This window comes from Phialemonium atrogriseum (assembly GCF_030411735.1).
Source record: "Phialemonium atrogriseum strain 8032-3 unplaced genomic scaffold QBC33scaffold_11, whole genome shotgun sequence".
Taxonomy (NCBI): domain Eukaryota; kingdom Fungi; phylum Ascomycota; class Sordariomycetes; order Cephalothecales; family Cephalothecaceae; genus Phialemonium; species Phialemonium atrogriseum.
Window position 1 is genome coordinate 805,115 of NW_026848148.1, and position 17,382 is coordinate 822,496.

The window sequence follows — 17,382 nt, forward strand, 5'->3', positions numbered from 1 at the left end:
CTAGCGTCTAGTCCGAGCCATTTGTTCATGTGCATTACGCCGACCCGTTCATACCCTGGGGAGCTTTCAAAGATGCACGAGGTAAAGAAATAAATGGGTGCTACTACGTAGTGGTTATTATCCCTGGACGTCTCGGGCATGTTACCGTTGCATTGGAGTCTCAAAGTGGCCCCCCAATGAGCACATCAGCAAGCACCTGAATCGACTTACAGTGATTGCCAACCCCCTTGAGCCTTCAAGTAATTGAGTGCATATGCATGGGGCAGTTAAGCGAAACTCACCGGTCAGACTCAGCAGTAGCTCAGTAATCCGCATACATGGAGCTTCAAGGCAATCTTACCTGACTCAAAACTGGTGAATCAAAGTCGGGCCGACCGTAATAGCCAAGGATGCAGCTGTCCTGCCAAATACGGCGTAGCTGCCTCGGCCCAGACTCCAAGCGCATGGCCTCATACCGGGCACCGAAATTGAGGGATGCGCGACCAAGACCTCGAATGGAACCATATATAAAATGTTTCCGCTCGGCCTCAACTTCCACTATGCCCTGGCTAGGAGTTCTCGCAGCATCTCATCTCCATTGGTTGCGCAACAGACGGCGCTACGATGAAGGTCGCGGCAACCATCGTCCTTCTGCTAGGAGCAGCATCCGCCGTGCCAACCCCTGACAACAATGACACCGCCAATAGCCTCCCAAAGCGGGCCACAAGCTTCTGGTATGCCAATATGGACCACACGGGGCAGTATCGCGGCTACGCCCCCGACCTCGACAACGACTTTACGTACCCGGTGTTCAAGTCTGTAGATCCCGGCAACGGGGCGGCCATCCAGGATGCTATCAATGCTGGCACCAACGGCGCCAGCCGCCATGGCAAGTGGCTAGCCTCTCAGCCGAGGGTCGTCTACATACCCCCTGGGACCTACGAGATCAGCCAGACGATCCACATGAATACGGATACCATTCTCATGGGCGACGCCACAAATGTAGGGGCCTCCTTGCCCACATCGCCTTGTCAGATAACTCATATCATCCCTCCAGCCACCCATAATCAAAGCTGCCGCTGGCTTCTCCGGTGACCAGACTCTGATCTCTGGTAGGTGAATGGTCTAGATTGTGGATAACCACATACCCTACTCTTCTAACCACCCCCAATAGGGCAAGATCCAACGACGGAGGAATCCGGAGAGCTTTCCTTCACTGTCGGCCTCAAGAACCTGGTTCTTGACACGACAGGCATTTCCGGAGGTGAGTCTGGATGCCATGGTCCCGATGGATCCCCCATCGCCGCGCTGACACTTTGAACAAAGGTAATGCCTTCACGGCGCTGTGGTGGGGCGTCGCCCAAGGGGCCCAGCTGCAGAACGTCAAGATCAGCATGGCGTCCTCTGTCAACGGTAATGGACACACCGGCATTCGTCTCGGGAGGGGTTCGACTCTTGGTCTCGCCGACGTGCGAATTGAACGCGGTCAGGTAAGGCTTTGAGCCCTTGCCTTTACAAGGGTAGTTTTTGTGGTTGCTGACGCGCCGGCATCAGAACGGCATCTGGCATGATGGGCACCAGCAAGCGCTCTATAAGAGCATATACTTCTACCAGAACACCATCGGCATGCTTATAACGGGGGGCAACACGATCAGCATCATAGCTCCCACGTTCGACACCTGCGGAACCGGAGTCCGGAACACGGGCGGATCCCCCTGGATTGCACTCATCGACGCCAAGTCCATCAACTCAGGCGTGACCTTCATCACGACCGTCTATCCGTCCTTCCTAATCGAGAACCTCAGCAAGGACACTAACTCGGACATCGCCCAAGTACCCAGCGGCACCGTCCTCGGCCCGCAGAGCCACGTCAACACCTTCACGTATGGGAACACGGTCGGCCGCAACCCCGTCTACGGGGCGACGACCTCGACCAACACGCGCCCGGCCGCCCTAGCGCCGAACGGCAACTTCCCCGTCCTGCCGGCGCCCAACTACGCCGGCAACCCGGCGACGGACTTCATCAACGTCAAGGACCCGTCGCAGAACGGCGGCCACACCGTGCTGGGCGACCACACGGTCGACGAGGCGGGCGTCCTCAACCAGGTGCTCGCGCACGCCGCCGGCACCGGAAAGATCGCCTACTTCCCCTTCGGCAAGTACCGCGTCGACTCGACGCTCGTCGTGCCGCCCGGGTCGCGCATCGTCGGCGAGGGCTGGGCCACCATCACGGGCAGCGGGGCCTTCTTCGCGGACGCGTCGAACCCGAAACCCGTCGTCGCCGTCGGCAGCGGCGGCGACGTCGGCACCGCCCACATCCAGGACATGCGCTTCACCGTCTCGGACGTCCTCCCTGGCGCCATCGTGCTGCAGTTCAACATGGCCGGCTCTGCCCCGGGCGACGTCGCGCTGTGGAACTCGCTCGTCACCGTCGGCGGGACGCGGGGCGCCCAGGGCCTGACGGGGGCGTGCGGCGACGCCCGGGCGCAGTGCCGCGGCGCCTTCCTGGGCCTGCACTTCGCGCCAACATCGTCGGCGTATGTCGAGAACGTGTGGAACTGGGTGGCGGACCACACGACCGAGGACTTCTCGGGGGGCTCCAACATCGCGGGCAAGGGCGGCGCGCTGGTCGAGTCGACGCGGGGCACGTGGCTGCACGGGCTCGGCAGCGAGCACTGGTGGCTGTACCAGCTCAACCTGCGCGGGGCGCGCAACGTGCTCGTGTCGATGCTGCAGAGCGAGACCAACTACGACCAGGGCGACAACGCGCTGCAGGTGCCTCCCGCGCCGTGGGTGGCCGATGTCGCCGGCTGGGGGGACCCGGACTTCTCGTGGTGCGGCGGCGGGGACAAGCGATGCAGGATGGGGTTCGCAAACTATATACAGGGAGGGTCCGACATATACACGTACGCGTCCGCGTCGTGGGCCTTCTTCAGCGGGCCGGGATACCAGTCGTGCGCCGGCCAGTATCAGTGTCAGAGTGCGTGCTGTTTTCCCTTCTCCCCGTCCAACTCGAGTTCTGATATTGGCTGACATTTTCTCTGGTAACTCAGACTACATGCACTGGATCGCGCAGACGCCGACAAACCTGCAGGCGTTCGGTCTGTGCTCTAAGGATACCTGGGCGACGCTACATCTCGCGGATGGCACGAACATCGTGACTGACGATGGCTTCACCGGGTCGTGGCCGGATTCTGGCGGCGATGTGGGCCGGTATACACCTTGATATGGTCTGTGTTGGGTTGCCGCTTAAGCCATTTTTGAAACTTTATAAAGTACCTAGGTACATATATAAAGGGGAATTTCTCCAGGGGCATGCGCCTGCCATTGCTATCTATCGCTATTGCCGTCGCTGTCTATCGCTCTTGCCGTCACTGCCTATTGCTATTCTGCCTGCAGAGAAAATGGTACATGCCCGCAGAGAAATTCCCATATAAAGAGACCGAGACATTGTGTGCGTTAGACGTGGCATGTTGATACGGGGGCAATCAAAGAGTGGAAATGTCTTCGTTCTACCATGCTGTTTGCCTAGAAATAGTGCTGTCTCCAGACTCAGTGAGCGACATGGCTGAAGTAGCCCCAAGTAGGTAGTTAAAGGTACGCGGCAAGGCAGACGCATGGCCGAGCTGTTTGTGGAACGGGCCGACCCTATCGTGGCCATTTCCCGGGGCGCTGAGTTCAGCAACCTGGAGATGTCTGTAATATTGACCACGAAGATCTATCTGCTTACCTGAGACCGCGTAGTTACCGAGTACGACCAGCCAATAGCCGTCGGCATCTCGCGGGATGGAAAACGACAAGTCAGCCTCTGGTCTTCTAGTGCTCCTACTCTATGCGAGGTGCTGACATGCTGCCCGCATCCGGTGACAGAATTGAAGACGGGGCAGCGCAAAGGGGAAGACAACCCACAGCTGAGGCTGTGTTGTACTGCATAACCAACTATTGACTTATGTGGCCTACGGGACCGATCGTATGGCCGACATCCGGTCGGGTTTCTTACGGATATACCACAGGTCGAATACTAATTCTGAGATGCATACTGCAACTCTAGGAGTAAGAGACCAAGCCACTCAGCAAAGGGGTGTGTTGAACTCGTACGAATGCATCAAGCAACATTGGGTCATCCAAAAGAAAGGAATATAGCACGACCGCAATCGAGAGGCGTAAGCCTTCACAAGTATAAAACGCGAGACCAGTCCCTCCTTTCACCGACTTCTGACCCAGCCATCATCATCAACCTCGACTGAGAACAGACCAGCATCACAGCAACCCAAAGCAACCAACCACCAACCAACAAAATGAAGTCCATCCTCGCCCTCACCCTCACCCTCCTCCTCCCTTCCACCCTCGCAGCCCCAACTCCAGACCCGGCGCCCCTCCCAGCAGGCTGGACGCCCATGACCCGCGACGAGGTCCTCCGCCGCGTCAACACCTCCCCATCGGACCCAGCCGAGGGACTCCTCAAGCGGACTCCCGGTAACGTATGTTTTGCCCAGCCTCTTTCCACCCTTAACCAACCCACACAAAAACTAGCCCGCTGACCACAACCAGGTCTACATGTGCACCGGCTCCAACTGGACCAACACCTGCGGCGTCGTAACCTTCTCGCTTGACGGCACCTGCAAGACGCTTCCCGAGCCCTTCTTCAAGAGCGTCGGGTCCATCGGGCCCGACGCCGGCGCCCTGTGCAGGCTGACGACGTGAGTTTCCCTCCACTCCCACCCCCTTTTCTGTTATTATGTTTCCACGTTTGGCGCTGACCATGTGTATGTGTGTGCCCAGATCCTCGAGCACAGGCTGCACCCCCCACGGCGACCTGTTCCTGCAGCACCCGGGGTACGCGGACCTGTACAACCACGGCGGGACCGACTACGGACACTCTGCGCAGTTTATGGAGTGCGTGACCTGCACCGCGTGTACTTAATGGTAAACACTGTCGTGGACCGCCTTGCTGTTCGCAAGTTGACGATGAAACGGAATGAAGGGGATTCCTCTTTGTTTAGTTTACAGTCTGGAATCAATATATCAACATGCCTGCCGATTTGCTCTCTCACCACTCAAGCCGTGTCCTCGTAGTCGGTCGTAATCTTGCCGTGGCCTGTCTCATCCCCGTCAGATGATCCCTTCTACCAACCCCCGAGAAGCTGATCCTCCGGACGAGCTCACATAGAAAGGATCGTCCAGACCCTATAGGGCAAGTAGTCCACCGTCATCATCTGCATTCACTCACTCGCCACAACTCAAAAGCTAGGTTTACAATTCTATTAAGCTATTTCCAGGCCGCAGGTGGTGTTGCTGCCGGCCCCCAAATCCTCATAATCGGTGTCCTGTATACTGTACTCTAATACAAGCCATGATAGCCCGTGGTCGAACCCATTCATTCATCCGAGGCATGGTTAAATTCCAGATCGAATGTTTTCTTCCCAGATAGCACAATCAGCGGCTATAGCCCTCGAACTCCCTAGACGGATAAAAAGAAAGCAAAAATAAACATGAGAGTTGGAAAAAAGGGGGCGCAGACCAACTGCCAGAGCAGAGATCGACCCAGCACGTAGCCAGCAGCCAAGGCGTAAGCAAACGAGCAAAGAAGACGAGCCGAGATAGCAGGCGTCCGTAAAAGCGACGCGCAAAACTCGTACAAAGGTGCGTAGAAACACAAAACAAAAATCACCAGAAGCTGCACCACCCGATATAGTGCTGGCACAGGTTCTCCAGCTTGGTCGCCTCCATGATGAGCTTGTTGACCTGGCTGATGATGTCGAGCTCCTCCTCGGGCTTGAAGTCGCGGCCCGTGAGCTTCTGCGCCACCCGCCCCAGCACCTCGAGCGCCCTCGCGTTCTGTATCTCGGCCGGGTCCTGCTGTTGCCCGTTGGCGCTGCCACCGCCGCCGTTGGCCGCCGCCACGCTTCCTCCTCCCGCCCCGTTGGCCGCCGCCGCCGCCGCCGCCGCCGCCGGTGCCACCGACGAGTTGGTCCTCGCCCGCGCCCGCGTCCCCGGCGGCGCTCCCGCCGCCACCGCCATCGCGTCCGCCCCGTTCTGGCCGGCCACCTGCGCGGCGAGGAACTCGGTGGGTGCCACGTCCGAGTCAAGGATCGACGCCCGTCGGGCACGAGCTCCTTGCGGCCCGGCAATGGCCTGCTCGCGCTCCGAGTTGAAGTTTGGTCCCGTGGGACTTGCCGCGTTCGTAAGGCGCCAAGTGAGTAAGGGATCGTGGATGAACTGGACAACTGGTTAGTAAAGGGAAGAACTGAAAAAGGCGAAGGGGAGAAAGAGAGAGCAAAAACTTACCGCCTCAAGAACAGCCATTACACTCTCCTTGTTGTCCCTCAGCACCCTCATGACTTGCTCACAGGTGATGCGGAAGCTGCCCTCTATGTTGCTCACTTCCATGGCATACGTGAGCATGCGGGTGAGCCTGAAGGGCACCCGCTCCGGGTACTTTTCCCGCTTCATGGCAACCTCGAAGCAGTCGCCAAAGTCGATGTGGATGATCTTGCCCGTGATGCGGTCGAGCATCAGGTTCGACGGATGCCTGTCGCCGAGGCCGAGGATGTAGCCGACCATGGACATGACGCCGAGGGAGCGTGTGTAGTTTGTCCGCCGGTCCAGCCACGCCTCGGAACTCTTGCTCTTGAGCCACAAGACGCGGTACAGGTCCTGCCCGGTCGTGTTGTCCAGCGCGTATCCGAACACCTCGACCTTCTGCATGAGCGTCAGGTTATCGTAGTCCGGCGCCATCTGCAGCATGATGCGGTGCTCAATGTTCAGCAGGATCTTGCGGCTCTCGCGGTATTCCCGGATCAGGAAATGGATGGTGTCGCTGTTGGGCACCCACCCGAGCAGGCCCGAGTTCTGCGACAGCGGGATCGCCGGGTACCGCTGGATGTTGAGGTGCCTCTTATAGCATTCCGAGTCGTTGGCCAGGAGGGTGTTGCAGAGCCCGAACAGCTGCATCACGCGCTCGTCCTGCCGGATATCCTCGTGTCCCTTGAGCAGGAAGGTGTACGAGATGCCGTCGCTCCCGCCGACGTTGAGCTTGCGAGGCCGCTGCTTCGAGCTGATGACGCTGAACGTGGTCTCGAAGGACATGATGCGCACAATCTCCTGCCCGCTCCGGTACGTGCCCGGGACGGCGATGTCGAGGTCCTTGGCCGCCAGCAGCTTGGGCGAGCAGTACGTCAGTTCGAGGCTCGTCATCTGCGGCAGCTGCCGGCTGATGCGCCGGAAGACCTGGTAGTAGAGGTCCCAGGCCTGGTTCAGGTCGTTGACGTCCTGGCTGACCTCGTACTGCCTGCACCATTCCCGCGCCTCGGTAAGGTCGCGGCCAAAGGTCTGGGCAAACGAGACCTCGCGGAGCGTCTCGGGCCCCCGCTCGAGCTGCTCGTGCAGCGGCTCCAGCGTGGCGAACATGCCCTCTATGCTGTGGTCGCCAAAGTACAGCCTCGACGCCTCCTCGAGGCCCTCGTGCCAGAGCTCGTGCCACAGCACGGCGACGCGGATGAGCTCGTGGCTGACGATGTCGGCCTGCTCGACGAGCTTCGCGCTGTGCTGGCGCATGCTGTCCATGATCTGGCCCGCCGACCTCGACCGGCGCGTGCCATGCCACGACTTCATGGCCACGGTGAGCGGGTAGACCAGGGCCTGCGGGTGCGCGCGGCCGACGTCGGAGAGCAGGTTGTGCACCGACTGCTGGACCCGCTTGTTGGGCTGGTTTATCCGGGCGATGAGCTGCGGGATCACCTCGAGCCACGTGTCGATGCTGACGCGCGAGAAGCCCTCGGTGACGGCCGTGTTGACCTCGGAGCTCCCGCCGTGAGACAGCCAGAGCGTCAGCAGGCGGAGCGTGTCTTGCAGGGAGCTGCCGGCCGACAGGGCAATGGACTCGAAGAAGCCGCGCACGGCCGGCACGACATGGTCGACGATGACGGCGTGGTTGGCGCGGACGTCGTGCTCGCCCCGCGACGTCAGCGCCTGGACGACCTCGAAGTTGGCCAGGGCCCAGGCGTGCCAGGCCTTGTACCACTTGGGGTTGTACTGCGTCGCCTTGGAGTAGCAGCTGAGGATGTCGTGCACGAATCTGTACTGCCAGTCCTCCTTGTGCACCGCGATCATCCACTCGCCCTGCCGGAGGTAGCACTTGGCGAGCAGCTTGGTCTGCTCCTTCAGCGACTTCTGCGCCTGCGGGTTCATCGCGCCGTGGTCCATGCTGGGGAAGCCGTAGCCGCCGTCGGGCACCTCGACGCCGCCGTTCGGCGCGTGCGTCGCGCTGAGCTGCATCCTGGCCGACTCCAGCCGGTTGGCCGTCTCGCTCGTGAACTTGCGCAGGCAGTAGAGCGTCTTCTCGGCGAGCCGCGCCCCCGAGGTCCGCGTCGCCGGCTGCTGCCCGACCTCCCACTGGAACTTCAGGACGGCGTACAGGACCTGCGGGGCGATGCGGTCCGGGCGCGTCTGCTTGTCGGTCCAGTGCGGGATGATGTTCTCCAGCGGCGCGTCGCTGCCGATGAGCTGCTGCAGAGACTTCTCGGCCAGGCCCATGCGGCCGGACTTGCGGCAGAGGTTGGCGAACTTGGTCCACATGTGCATGTTCTCCGAGGGCGCGATGACGAGCGACCGCAGGCGGAGCATGCGCTGCCACACCTCGACGTTGCGCTGGCAGCCCTTGAGCCTGGTCTCCCACGTCTTGCGCATCGTCGCCTGCTTGCGCTCGTCGCATTGCTTGTAGATGATGAGCTCCTCCAGCTCGGCGAGCATCTGCACGCGGACGATGACCGTGTACGCCCTCGTGTAGGACTCGCTGACGAGGGCGCTCAGCTCCGTGTCGAGGCCCTCGCGCGCCTGCTCGATGCACGCCAGCGCCTCCCTGAACTGGTTGCGGTGCAGGGCGAGGATGGCGCCGAAGAAGGATCGATCGGGAGAAAAGCGTTTCATAGACTGCAGATAGTTGTCCATCGAATCCCACTTGCCGAGCCCCCACGCCGCCGTGGTGGCCAGCGGCGCGATCAGCCGCTGGATCTCGGGCGCCGAGTTGGACCACGTGTCGCCGGCCAGCTGCGCGAGCGAGTCCCACTCGCCCAGCGCGTGCAGGCAGCGCATCTTGCCCATGACGATCTCGATCGGCACGGCCTGGTCCTCGGGAATCTCGCGCTCCCGCTTCTGGTAGAATGCCAGGGCCTCCTCCCATCGCTCCAGCTTCTCGAACCACGTCTCCCGCAGCTGGATGCCGTCCTTGTAAAGCTGCGCCTTACGCAGGATGCCAATGGCGGCGTCCGACTGCTGGAGCTGGTTGTTGATCACGATGAGCGCCTCGACGGCACCGCTGCTCTGGTCCTGGAGGAACTCGAGCTCCTTGTAGTGGAGCGCCTTTGCGTACGCATGGCACCTCGCCGCCTCGCGCCCGAGAACCCGAATGTCGATCGGCAGCGCCTTGTCGTCGTGCTCCATAAACTCGGCGAGATTCAAGAGCTGCCCGAGCAGGTCTGGTGTGACGTTCTCCGACTTGATCGTGTTCTCGATGTTGGTAATCAGCTCTTCCTGGAACTGCTCGTACAGCTCGCTCCAGCACGACACAAAGGCCGAGTTGAACAGCTCGCGCGCGAGCGGCGGGTAGTTGCTGGCCAGGATGGCGCACGCTCGAAGCGCGTGGTTGGGGGATTCGGTGAGAAGCGTCGTGCTGAACTTGCGGAACCATTCGTGCCAGTCATCCTTGGTCGACTTGCCCTTCGTCTCCCAGGCCTGCTTGAGATGCATCGGGTTCATCTCGAGCTTCTTGGACGTGATGTCGGCAAAGGCCACGTCGTCCACTTGGTCGACAAACCTCGTAGACTCGGAGAGATCCTGCGGCAGAACCTCGCCTTTCTGCAGCTTGGCCACCAGCAGCTCGTAGTTGGGATGCTGGATCTGGTGGTGGGCGAGGACTTTGTTCACCGTGTGCATGAAGTGGAGATAATCCTTGCCTAGCTGCCCGATCAGCGCACACAGCGTGTCCAGTGCGGCCACTCGGAGGCTCGGCTCGCCGCTCGCGACGACCCGGGTGAGGGGGTGGATGATCTTGGAGGCGTAGTCGTTCAGGTTGACCATTCGCGACATCTTCCCAATCGTCTCGATGGCCGACTTTCGCAGGAAGATGGGCTGGCCCTGTCTCTCAAAGGTGCGCACAACTACCGGGACGATGAGGTGCATGTACTCCTCGCTGCTCGCGCCGAAGACGAGGAAGGCGTGGAGGACCCGTTCCGACGGGATTCGCTTCGTCGACACATCTTTCTCGAGGACCCCTAGCATCAGCGGTAGCAGCCCGGCCAGGTAGATCTTGAACTCCCCCTCGAGCGATCGGGCAACCGCCTCGATGAGGGACATGATGGTAGACTGCAGGGTAGGCGAGGCATTCCAATACTCTTGCATCACCTCGATAATCTCGGGCAGGTAGTTGCGTACGTGCTGGCGTACGATACTCACCAGTCCGGCCAGCTGGCTGAAATACGACTCGAGGCGGGTCGATGTCGAGGAACGAATCACGGCGAGGAAGGCAGGGATGATGCGGTCGAGGAAGGGGACGCATTCGAGGCCGAGGGTTCGGAAGATGACCATGATGGCATCGATCACGCCGCCATGCCACTGGACCAGGGATGGGTCCTTGAGGATGTTGAGCAGGGCATTGATGACGACGGTCGGGTAGTACTCCTTGTTGGACGGGGTCAGGCCGGTCATCATGAGGGAGATGTCGGTCATCTGGGTCGTTTCGGTGCGCCGTTGAACGTCGGGGGTGCGTTCTTCAACCTGCTGTGCGCGCCGTTTAGCACTGATTAGAAGACTGGTGACGGGGGAATCCTAGTCCTCCTCGTCTGAATCCGTATCTCCATCCGAATCTCCAAACTCGACGCGAACAAGGGGCTGCTCAACAAACAAGTGGCTGGGGTGAAGGAGACGGTTCCGCTGTACCTGATACTTGTATGGATCCAATGCCCCGAGGATGCCCATCAACTTGATCGTCTCCTGCCGGAGGGCCCCGTGCTGAGGCTCGCCCCGGATGATGGCTTGGAGTAGCTCCAGGAGCTCGGGGTAGTCAAGGTAGGGTTTGATGACGTATCCGGCGTTGCTCGCGAGCTGGCCGAGGGTATGCAGAGCCGCCTCGCGCTTGATGGACGAGCTTTGATCCTGCAGAGCGTCAATGATGATGGGCATCAGCTGATCCTTGTAGGGGAGCATATCCTCCCCCCCCACGGTGCACAGCTCGCCAATGGCTTGGAGGACTGTTGCGGCGACAGACGGGGTGGGGTCGCTGGCCTTGGGCAGGAGGACCGAGATCATGGGCTCGACGTAAGGTCTGATAAGGCCCTGCGCGTTCTGGACGAGAAGGCTGAGCAGCTTTGCGCTCTCCTCCTTGCTCCTCACGACATCCGAGAACTCAAGCTCCGTCAGCATCTGGATGAGGGTCTTTCGCAGTGAAGGGATGACATATGCGGGGTTGAAACGAGCAAGGCGGCCAATGATAGACACTGCTACTTCTCTGATGCCGAACTGCTCGTCGTTGAGGGCGAAGAACAAGGTGCGGATGTTCTCCGACTTGGCCAGGTGCTGGTCGAAGCGCTCGTCGAGGGCCGCGAGGACGGTCCGCCGGATCTTGGCTTCGGGGTCCGACACGCCGACGGTGAGCAGCTTCTCGATGACGTCGGCGACGACCTGCAGCGCGTGGTAACTGGTCTGGTTCACGACCGGGTCTCGCACGTAGAGCTGGCAGCAGGTGAGGGCGGCGGCCTCGCGTATTTCGGGGTCGTCGTCCTCAACATACTTGAGGGCAACGTCGCGGACGAATTCGTTCAGGACGTGGCCTCCGAACTCAGTTAGTATGATATCTTGCAAGTGTACCCTTGTGGCGGCTGCCAGTCGCTGCTGCTTGAGGAGTTCTGCGTCTTCACCATCTCTGTGATGAGACAGCCAGATCCTGCTCGGGGGGTGGATGTGGTACGGTTCTGAAATCCAATTACCTGAGAAGTCGAAGCTCCCGAGCGTGTTTAGGGCGAGCTTGACCTCGGCTTTACGATTCTCGTGGGCCTGGGGGTCCTTGGGATCCTTGGGGATTATGGGGACGGACGAGAGGGTGTTGGCCTGGGGGGCGCCGAGGGGCCTGAACGGCTCTCCGCAGAGGACTTTGCTGAGCATGTCCAGCAGCCGCTCTTGGATGGTAGCCTTGACCGGCGGGATGTAGAAGGCCATGTCGACCAGGGCTTGGGTGAGTTTCGGTGTGAGCTCGCACGCGAAGATGGGGTCGAGCAGCGCCTCCATGTACTTGCTGAGCGTCTGCCCGACGGCGACTGCGAGGCGGCTGATGCAGTCGAACACGGGGTCGACCGAGCCTCTCCTTCTGGACTGCAGACTCAGTCCTTCGCGGACGTGGATGAGGACGCCATCGAGGTACGGGGCGATGGCGCTCTTGACCGAGTTGGCAATGTTGCCGATGGCGAAGAAGGCGTCGTTGCGCTCCTTCTCCTTCTTCAACATGCCCAAGAGGTAGATCATGAACCTGTGCATGTGGGTGGATGCGAAATCCGTCGGGGCGTAGTTAGCGAGGTTGGGTATGAGGAGAATCACCGTCTTGCGGATTGCCTGCTCGCGGTGATCCTTGTATCGGTAGACAATGTCGGATGCTTCCTGGTAATGGTCCTGCATGTACATGCCGCCATGCTCTAGGAGCTCCTTGAGGACGAGGAGGGACGCATGGATAGACTCATTGGTGTTGGACTTGAACCCCTTCACCGCCTCCTGGTACATCTTGTCCATCCATTCCTGCTTAAGGTCCTGGTCTCGCTCTCGGATGATCTTGAAACAGGCACTAACTGTCTCTCCGGAGGTGGCCCTGATGAGGTGGCGCGTGTCCCGAAGGCCGACCCAGATCTGGTCGAATATGAGGTTAACGTAGGCATACATGAGGGTGGGCGCGTTTCGAGCCAGTTCCCGGAGGATGAGTACGGCGCTATATCGTCGCTCCTCGACGCGTTCTGACTGGAGCCATTCCAGGGCGGTCTTGACCTCGGACTCGACCAACTCGGAGATTAGTGAGCCGCCCGGCTTGCATAGCTTGCCGAGTACCATGGCGGCAGGCTGCATGGGGATGAGGTCTTTGCCTCGGAGTATCATCTTGAGGTTCGACGCGAAGCGGGTGGATTTCATGGCCATGTCGATGCCGTCAAAGTCGACAAGGGCATCCAGTATGTATACCGCCCCCATCCGATCGAATGAATCGCTGCCATGGACGATCAGGTAGATGATTTTGGTATTGACGCTATTGGAGAAAGCGAGGAACTGCTCGGGGCTCATATCTACGCGAGGGTCGGGTCCGTAAGCATCCGAGGGGAATGGCAGAAGAGATCGAGTCGAGGCCCGCGAGGGAGCTCACCTTGCTTGGCCGCAGCCACCAGATCCCTCAGTTGCCTCGCGGCGCGCTTCCGTTGCTCTTCTGGAATGGCCCTGTTTGCCAGCCAGACGACGGTTAGTTCTAAACTGGCAACATGGATGCAACGGATGTGCCTATAGGGAACAATCGCCATAGAGAAGACCCCCAAAGGACAATGTGGGAAGCGGCTAACCTATTCCTCGACTCCTTGACGCACGACTCCAGCGCCTGGAGCGTGAGATTCTCTGGAACCGACATCTTGTTGATTGGTAGTTAAACCAGTTACACCTTCGCTGATATTAACAACCTCGCCAGCTCAGCACCGAGTGCCGCCAGCCCATAACTGGCAACCCAGTGGCGCTGGCAAAGAGGGAAGGGGTGGTGCTTCGTGGGGTCGCGGCGTGTCGCAACGTTCGCAACGCGAGGATGATGAGTATAGGATTGTGGAGTGTAATCACTGTGGACTGGAAAAACCCCGTGAAATTATCAAAATATTTCCACCCAGTTTCTATGATGTTGTATTCGAGGTAAAGTAAGTGTCGCCCGCGATAGTTTGCAGCTCAGGTAGGTAGAAAGACGACCGAGGTGGTCGCTAAGCTGCGACTAGTTGTGAAGTCTACTGGTTAGTGAAGCTCGGGCTCCCACCCTTGCTCCCCACTTCCCATTTCAACTTCTTGGCGATTACATAGTCCGAACTTTAGCCGGTTATCTTATCGCCAACTTTATCGCAGATCGACCGCCACTCACTGACACTGCCTCGCTCATCCACCAAGACCTCATCTGAATCTTTTGTTTGCCCATTTACGCTGTCGCCAGGAACAATCCTACACAGTCCTCTTCTATCCTACGCCACTGCCAAGTCCTTCAATCACTATCTCCCCCAACCTCCCTCTACCTTTTCCCCCTCGAATCTCCTCCCTCCCGCCCGAAGCAATGGGCAACGACGGCGGCTCCATCCCCAAGCGTCGCGAACTCGTCAAGTCTCCGCCCCGCAACCCGACAGTGAGCCAGCTGAAAGCAACGGCACTCGAGTCACTCACCCATGCGTGGACCCACGATGCCCTCACGTCAGAGCCTCTCACCCTGGAGAGCGTGGTGTCAGACTGGCGGGGGCGGCTCTACAACTACGAGACCGTGCTCGAGAAGCTGATGCCCAGCGACGACAGCAACAACAACGACGATGACAACACCACGCCGGCCACGGCCAATGGTGAATCGAAGGAGCTTAACTTCGCCTCGACGGGAATCAAGTCTCTCCGCGATGTCGTCAAGCTGAAGTTCAAGCGCTACTCGCCGCCCGGCGAGAAGGGCAGGGAGATCTGGGCATGCCCGCTGTCTCTAAAGGAGCTGGGCCCCGCCACCAAGGCTGTGTACCTGGTGCCTTGCGGACACGTATTCGCCGAAGTCAGCATCAAGACAATACAGGAAGAGCTATGCCCCGAGTGCAGCGAGTCGTTCGAGTCGGACAATGTCATCGACATCTTGCCAACCGAGCAGTCCGACATGGAGAGATTAAGTAAGCGTATGGACGGGCTCGTTGCGAGCGGCCTGACTCATAGTCTGAGAAAAGACAAGAGCCAGGGAAAGAAGAAGCGCAAGGCAGACGACGCAAAGCAGGAGGGCAGAAAATCCGAGAAGCGCAAGAACGGCGAGGGGCTGGCTAAGCCCTCGAAGGGCGCTATCGATAGCCGAGTGAGCGGGATTAACAACCCGATGACGGCGTCCCTGACAGCAAAGGTCCTTGCTGAGCAGGACGCGGCAAACAAGCGGCGGAAACTTGCTGCCGATAGGTAATTGCTTTTGGGGGCCGGTGATATGCTGGCTGAACCTTGCGGGTCAGATAGGCAGGTTACCATGGATTCCATTATGTACGATAGAGAGGTTAGACTTATTTTCCAAAAGAGATACCCCGTTTTACCATATGTGCAGCAAAAGAATATACCCAGGCCAGTTTTGACAGGTTTTATTTTCTATATGTACACTCTCGTTCGGCTCACTCGAGGAAACTCCACCGCTGTCAGCGAGTAGCTACTCCAAACCCTCTGCCCTCACAACTCATCCTTCGCCCTTGCAGCCGGCTCCTGTACGTCCTCACAGGCGGCTGGAGTGCCAACCTCCATCTTGTACACGCATTTCTCCGACTCGCTGACGCGCCAGATCTCCTCCTTCTCGGCACACGCCAGCCACACGTCGGTCCGCCTGTTGGGGCCGTTCCAGCAGCCCTGGCCGTTGTCGTACCGGAGAACCATCCTGGGGCCCTGGCCCAACCCCTTCCCGTCGACGCGGTCCTCCTCGTCGGCCATCTCCGTGTCGATGGCGATGAAGTTGCCCATGATGGTGTCCCCGTGGCCCTTCTTGCTCTTCTGGCGCGTCTTGTCCAGCCAGCAGAGCTCATACTCGTACTCTCCGCTGTCGATGCTGACGCACTTGCCCTGGAGGGCGCGGAAGATTTCGTCCGGTCCATAGTCCTTCTCGAGGTCACGCTGCTCGTCGATCAACTTGGACTGCTTGCCCGCAACTTCGTTGTCAGCTGCTTCGAAATTCCCGCGGGCAGCCCCGAGTCGCTTCGATTCGCTGCCGCTCTTGGGGTTGTCGGCCAGCATCCCGTTCTCGATGAGCCAGACGCGCAGGGAATTTAGCTTGACGTGGAGGTAGTCGCGGAGGAAACTGGGGAGGTAGGCTTCGAAGTTGTAGACTTGAAGTTCCATCAGCAAGCTGCTCTTCATAGTGGCGGTTATCACAGCAAAGAAAGGGTACTTACGGATATCGGCATCACTGCCCGCTTCTTCCATAAATTCATTCCAGTTGATGCCGTTATTCTCGCCATCCTCCTTCAGCACCTCGAGAATATCGCTCTCCAAAAGCGACGGCTTCTTCTCGTTGGCAGCCTTGGCGGCATAGTCTTCCCAGGACTTGACAGCAGCCTTGACACCCTCGTCGTTGAAGTTGGGGTTGTATTCCTCCTTAAACTTCCTGAGGATGTTCTCCAGGTCCTCAACCTTGTCCTGCAGATCATCACGCTGGTCCAAGACTTCGTCGAGGGTATCGCGAAGCTCCTGCACACGTTTCTTGCTAAGGCCAAGGAGGACGCCTAGCTTGCCTCCCGGGCCCTCGCCCTGGACGACCTTGCCGCGTTCCTCCTGCTCGATCTCATCCAGCTTGGCCTTCAGCTCGTCCCGTTTAACCGTAAGGGTCTTGATCTCTTGGGTGAGGTAACTGATTCGGCCCACCACCTTCCCCCGCAGTTCCCGCGACTCGGTCACCAGGGCCTGTCGAACCTTCGTGGCACGCTCTCTGGCCTGCTTGCGCTCCTGGTCGACGCGCCGCCATTCCTTCCCAATCGGCCCGCATCGGTTCTTGCACTTGACGCCGCCGACGTGGGCGAACTCCTCGCTCCCATCGCAGCAGAGGTCGTAGTCGCAAACACCGTCGTTGACGTAGACGAACGGCACGTAGGTGCCAATGTGGCCCTCATTGGCACACCAGAAGCCCGGCAGCACGTTGGTCGTGTTGGTGGTCCCGGTCAGCGAGGAGGGGAGCGGCTGCTCGGGGGAGAGGGGATCGAGATAGGAGCAAGCTGCCGTGCCGGGTTCGTCAGAGCCATCGGGACAATCGCACGCATTGTCGTTGATCTGCGAGCTCTTGAGAACAATCGAAGGGTGGCCAATGCAGGTAAAGGTTGATTTTCCTTCGTAGAATTTGGCAACTGCCCGCCATCCAAGTCAGCATATGCCGCGTGAGAGCATCAATGGAAAGTATCAATGGAAAGTATCAGTGGAAAGCAGCCAATGCTCAATTTTGTATCGCCGATTGGCCTCCATTGTGTTGACTTACATTCTGGGCCGACTCCTCGAGGCAAACTGCCAGCAGTTACACAGCTAGTATGAGCAACAACAGTGCTCAGAAGCACCAGTGCATCGATCTGCCGCATAGCTGTTGTGGATCTCAGGTGGCATCGAGTTGTGTTAGAAAGGCGAGAGCGGGAGCTACAGTCAGTTCTAAGCTTCGACAAAGGG

The 17,382-nt window shown here is 59.3% G+C and overlaps 5 protein-coding genes across 5 annotated transcripts; 3 read left to right on the forward strand and 2 right to left on the reverse strand.

Moving 5' to 3' along the window:
* The first annotated feature begins 378 nt into the window (after positions 1-378).
* On the forward strand, positions 379-3,298 carry QBC33DRAFT_471638 (glycoside hydrolase family 55 protein). Its single transcript, XM_060425197.1, has 6 exons — positions 379-981; positions 1,037-1,091; positions 1,154-1,243; positions 1,306-1,469; positions 1,534-2,959; positions 3,033-3,298. The coding sequence occupies exons 1-6, from the start codon at positions 604-606 to the stop codon at positions 3,203-3,205; spliced, it is 2,286 nt and encodes a 761-aa protein (XP_060284088.1). The 5' UTR covers positions 379-603; the 3' UTR covers positions 3,206-3,298.
* A 489-nt stretch (positions 3,299-3,787) lies between these two features.
* QBC33DRAFT_569556 (uncharacterized protein) lies at positions 3,788-5,020 on the forward strand. The gene is made up of 3 exons (XM_060430539.1): positions 3,788-4,460; positions 4,531-4,679; positions 4,762-5,020. The coding sequence occupies exons 1-3, from the start codon at positions 4,278-4,280 to the stop codon at positions 4,901-4,903; spliced, it is 474 nt and encodes a 157-aa protein (XP_060284089.1). The 5' UTR covers positions 3,788-4,277; the 3' UTR covers positions 4,904-5,020.
* Positions 5,021-5,646: 626 nt separating this feature from the next.
* Positions 5,647-13,624, reverse strand: QBC33DRAFT_558702 (phosphatidylinositol 3-kinase-like protein; the record flags this gene model as incomplete). Its single annotated transcript, XM_060429905.1, has 5 exons — positions 5,647-6,198; positions 6,268-10,755; positions 10,915-13,292; positions 13,370-13,440; positions 13,560-13,624. 5 exons carry the CDS (start codon positions 13,622-13,624, stop codon positions 5,647-5,649), a joined length of 7,554 nt encoding a protein of 2,517 aa, XP_060284090.1.
* A 502-nt stretch (positions 13,625-14,126) lies between these two features.
* QBC33DRAFT_537643 (Rtf2 RING-finger-domain-containing protein) lies at positions 14,127-15,324 on the forward strand. The gene has a single exon (XM_060427809.1). The coding sequence runs from the start codon at positions 14,300-14,302 to the stop codon at positions 15,158-15,160; it is 861 nt and encodes a 286-aa protein (XP_060284091.1). The 5' UTR covers positions 14,127-14,299; the 3' UTR covers positions 15,161-15,324.
* On the reverse strand, positions 15,212-17,363 carry QBC33DRAFT_537645 (glucosidase II beta subunit-like protein). The gene is made up of 3 exons (XM_060427810.1): positions 17,201-17,363; positions 16,128-17,072; positions 15,212-16,061 (listed from the first exon to the last, which is right to left on the reverse strand). Exons 1-3 carry the CDS (start codon positions 17,295-17,297, stop codon positions 15,415-15,417), a joined length of 1,689 nt encoding a protein of 562 aa, XP_060284092.1. The 5' UTR covers positions 17,298-17,363; the 3' UTR covers positions 15,212-15,414.
* Positions 17,364-17,382: the final 19 nt, after the last annotated feature.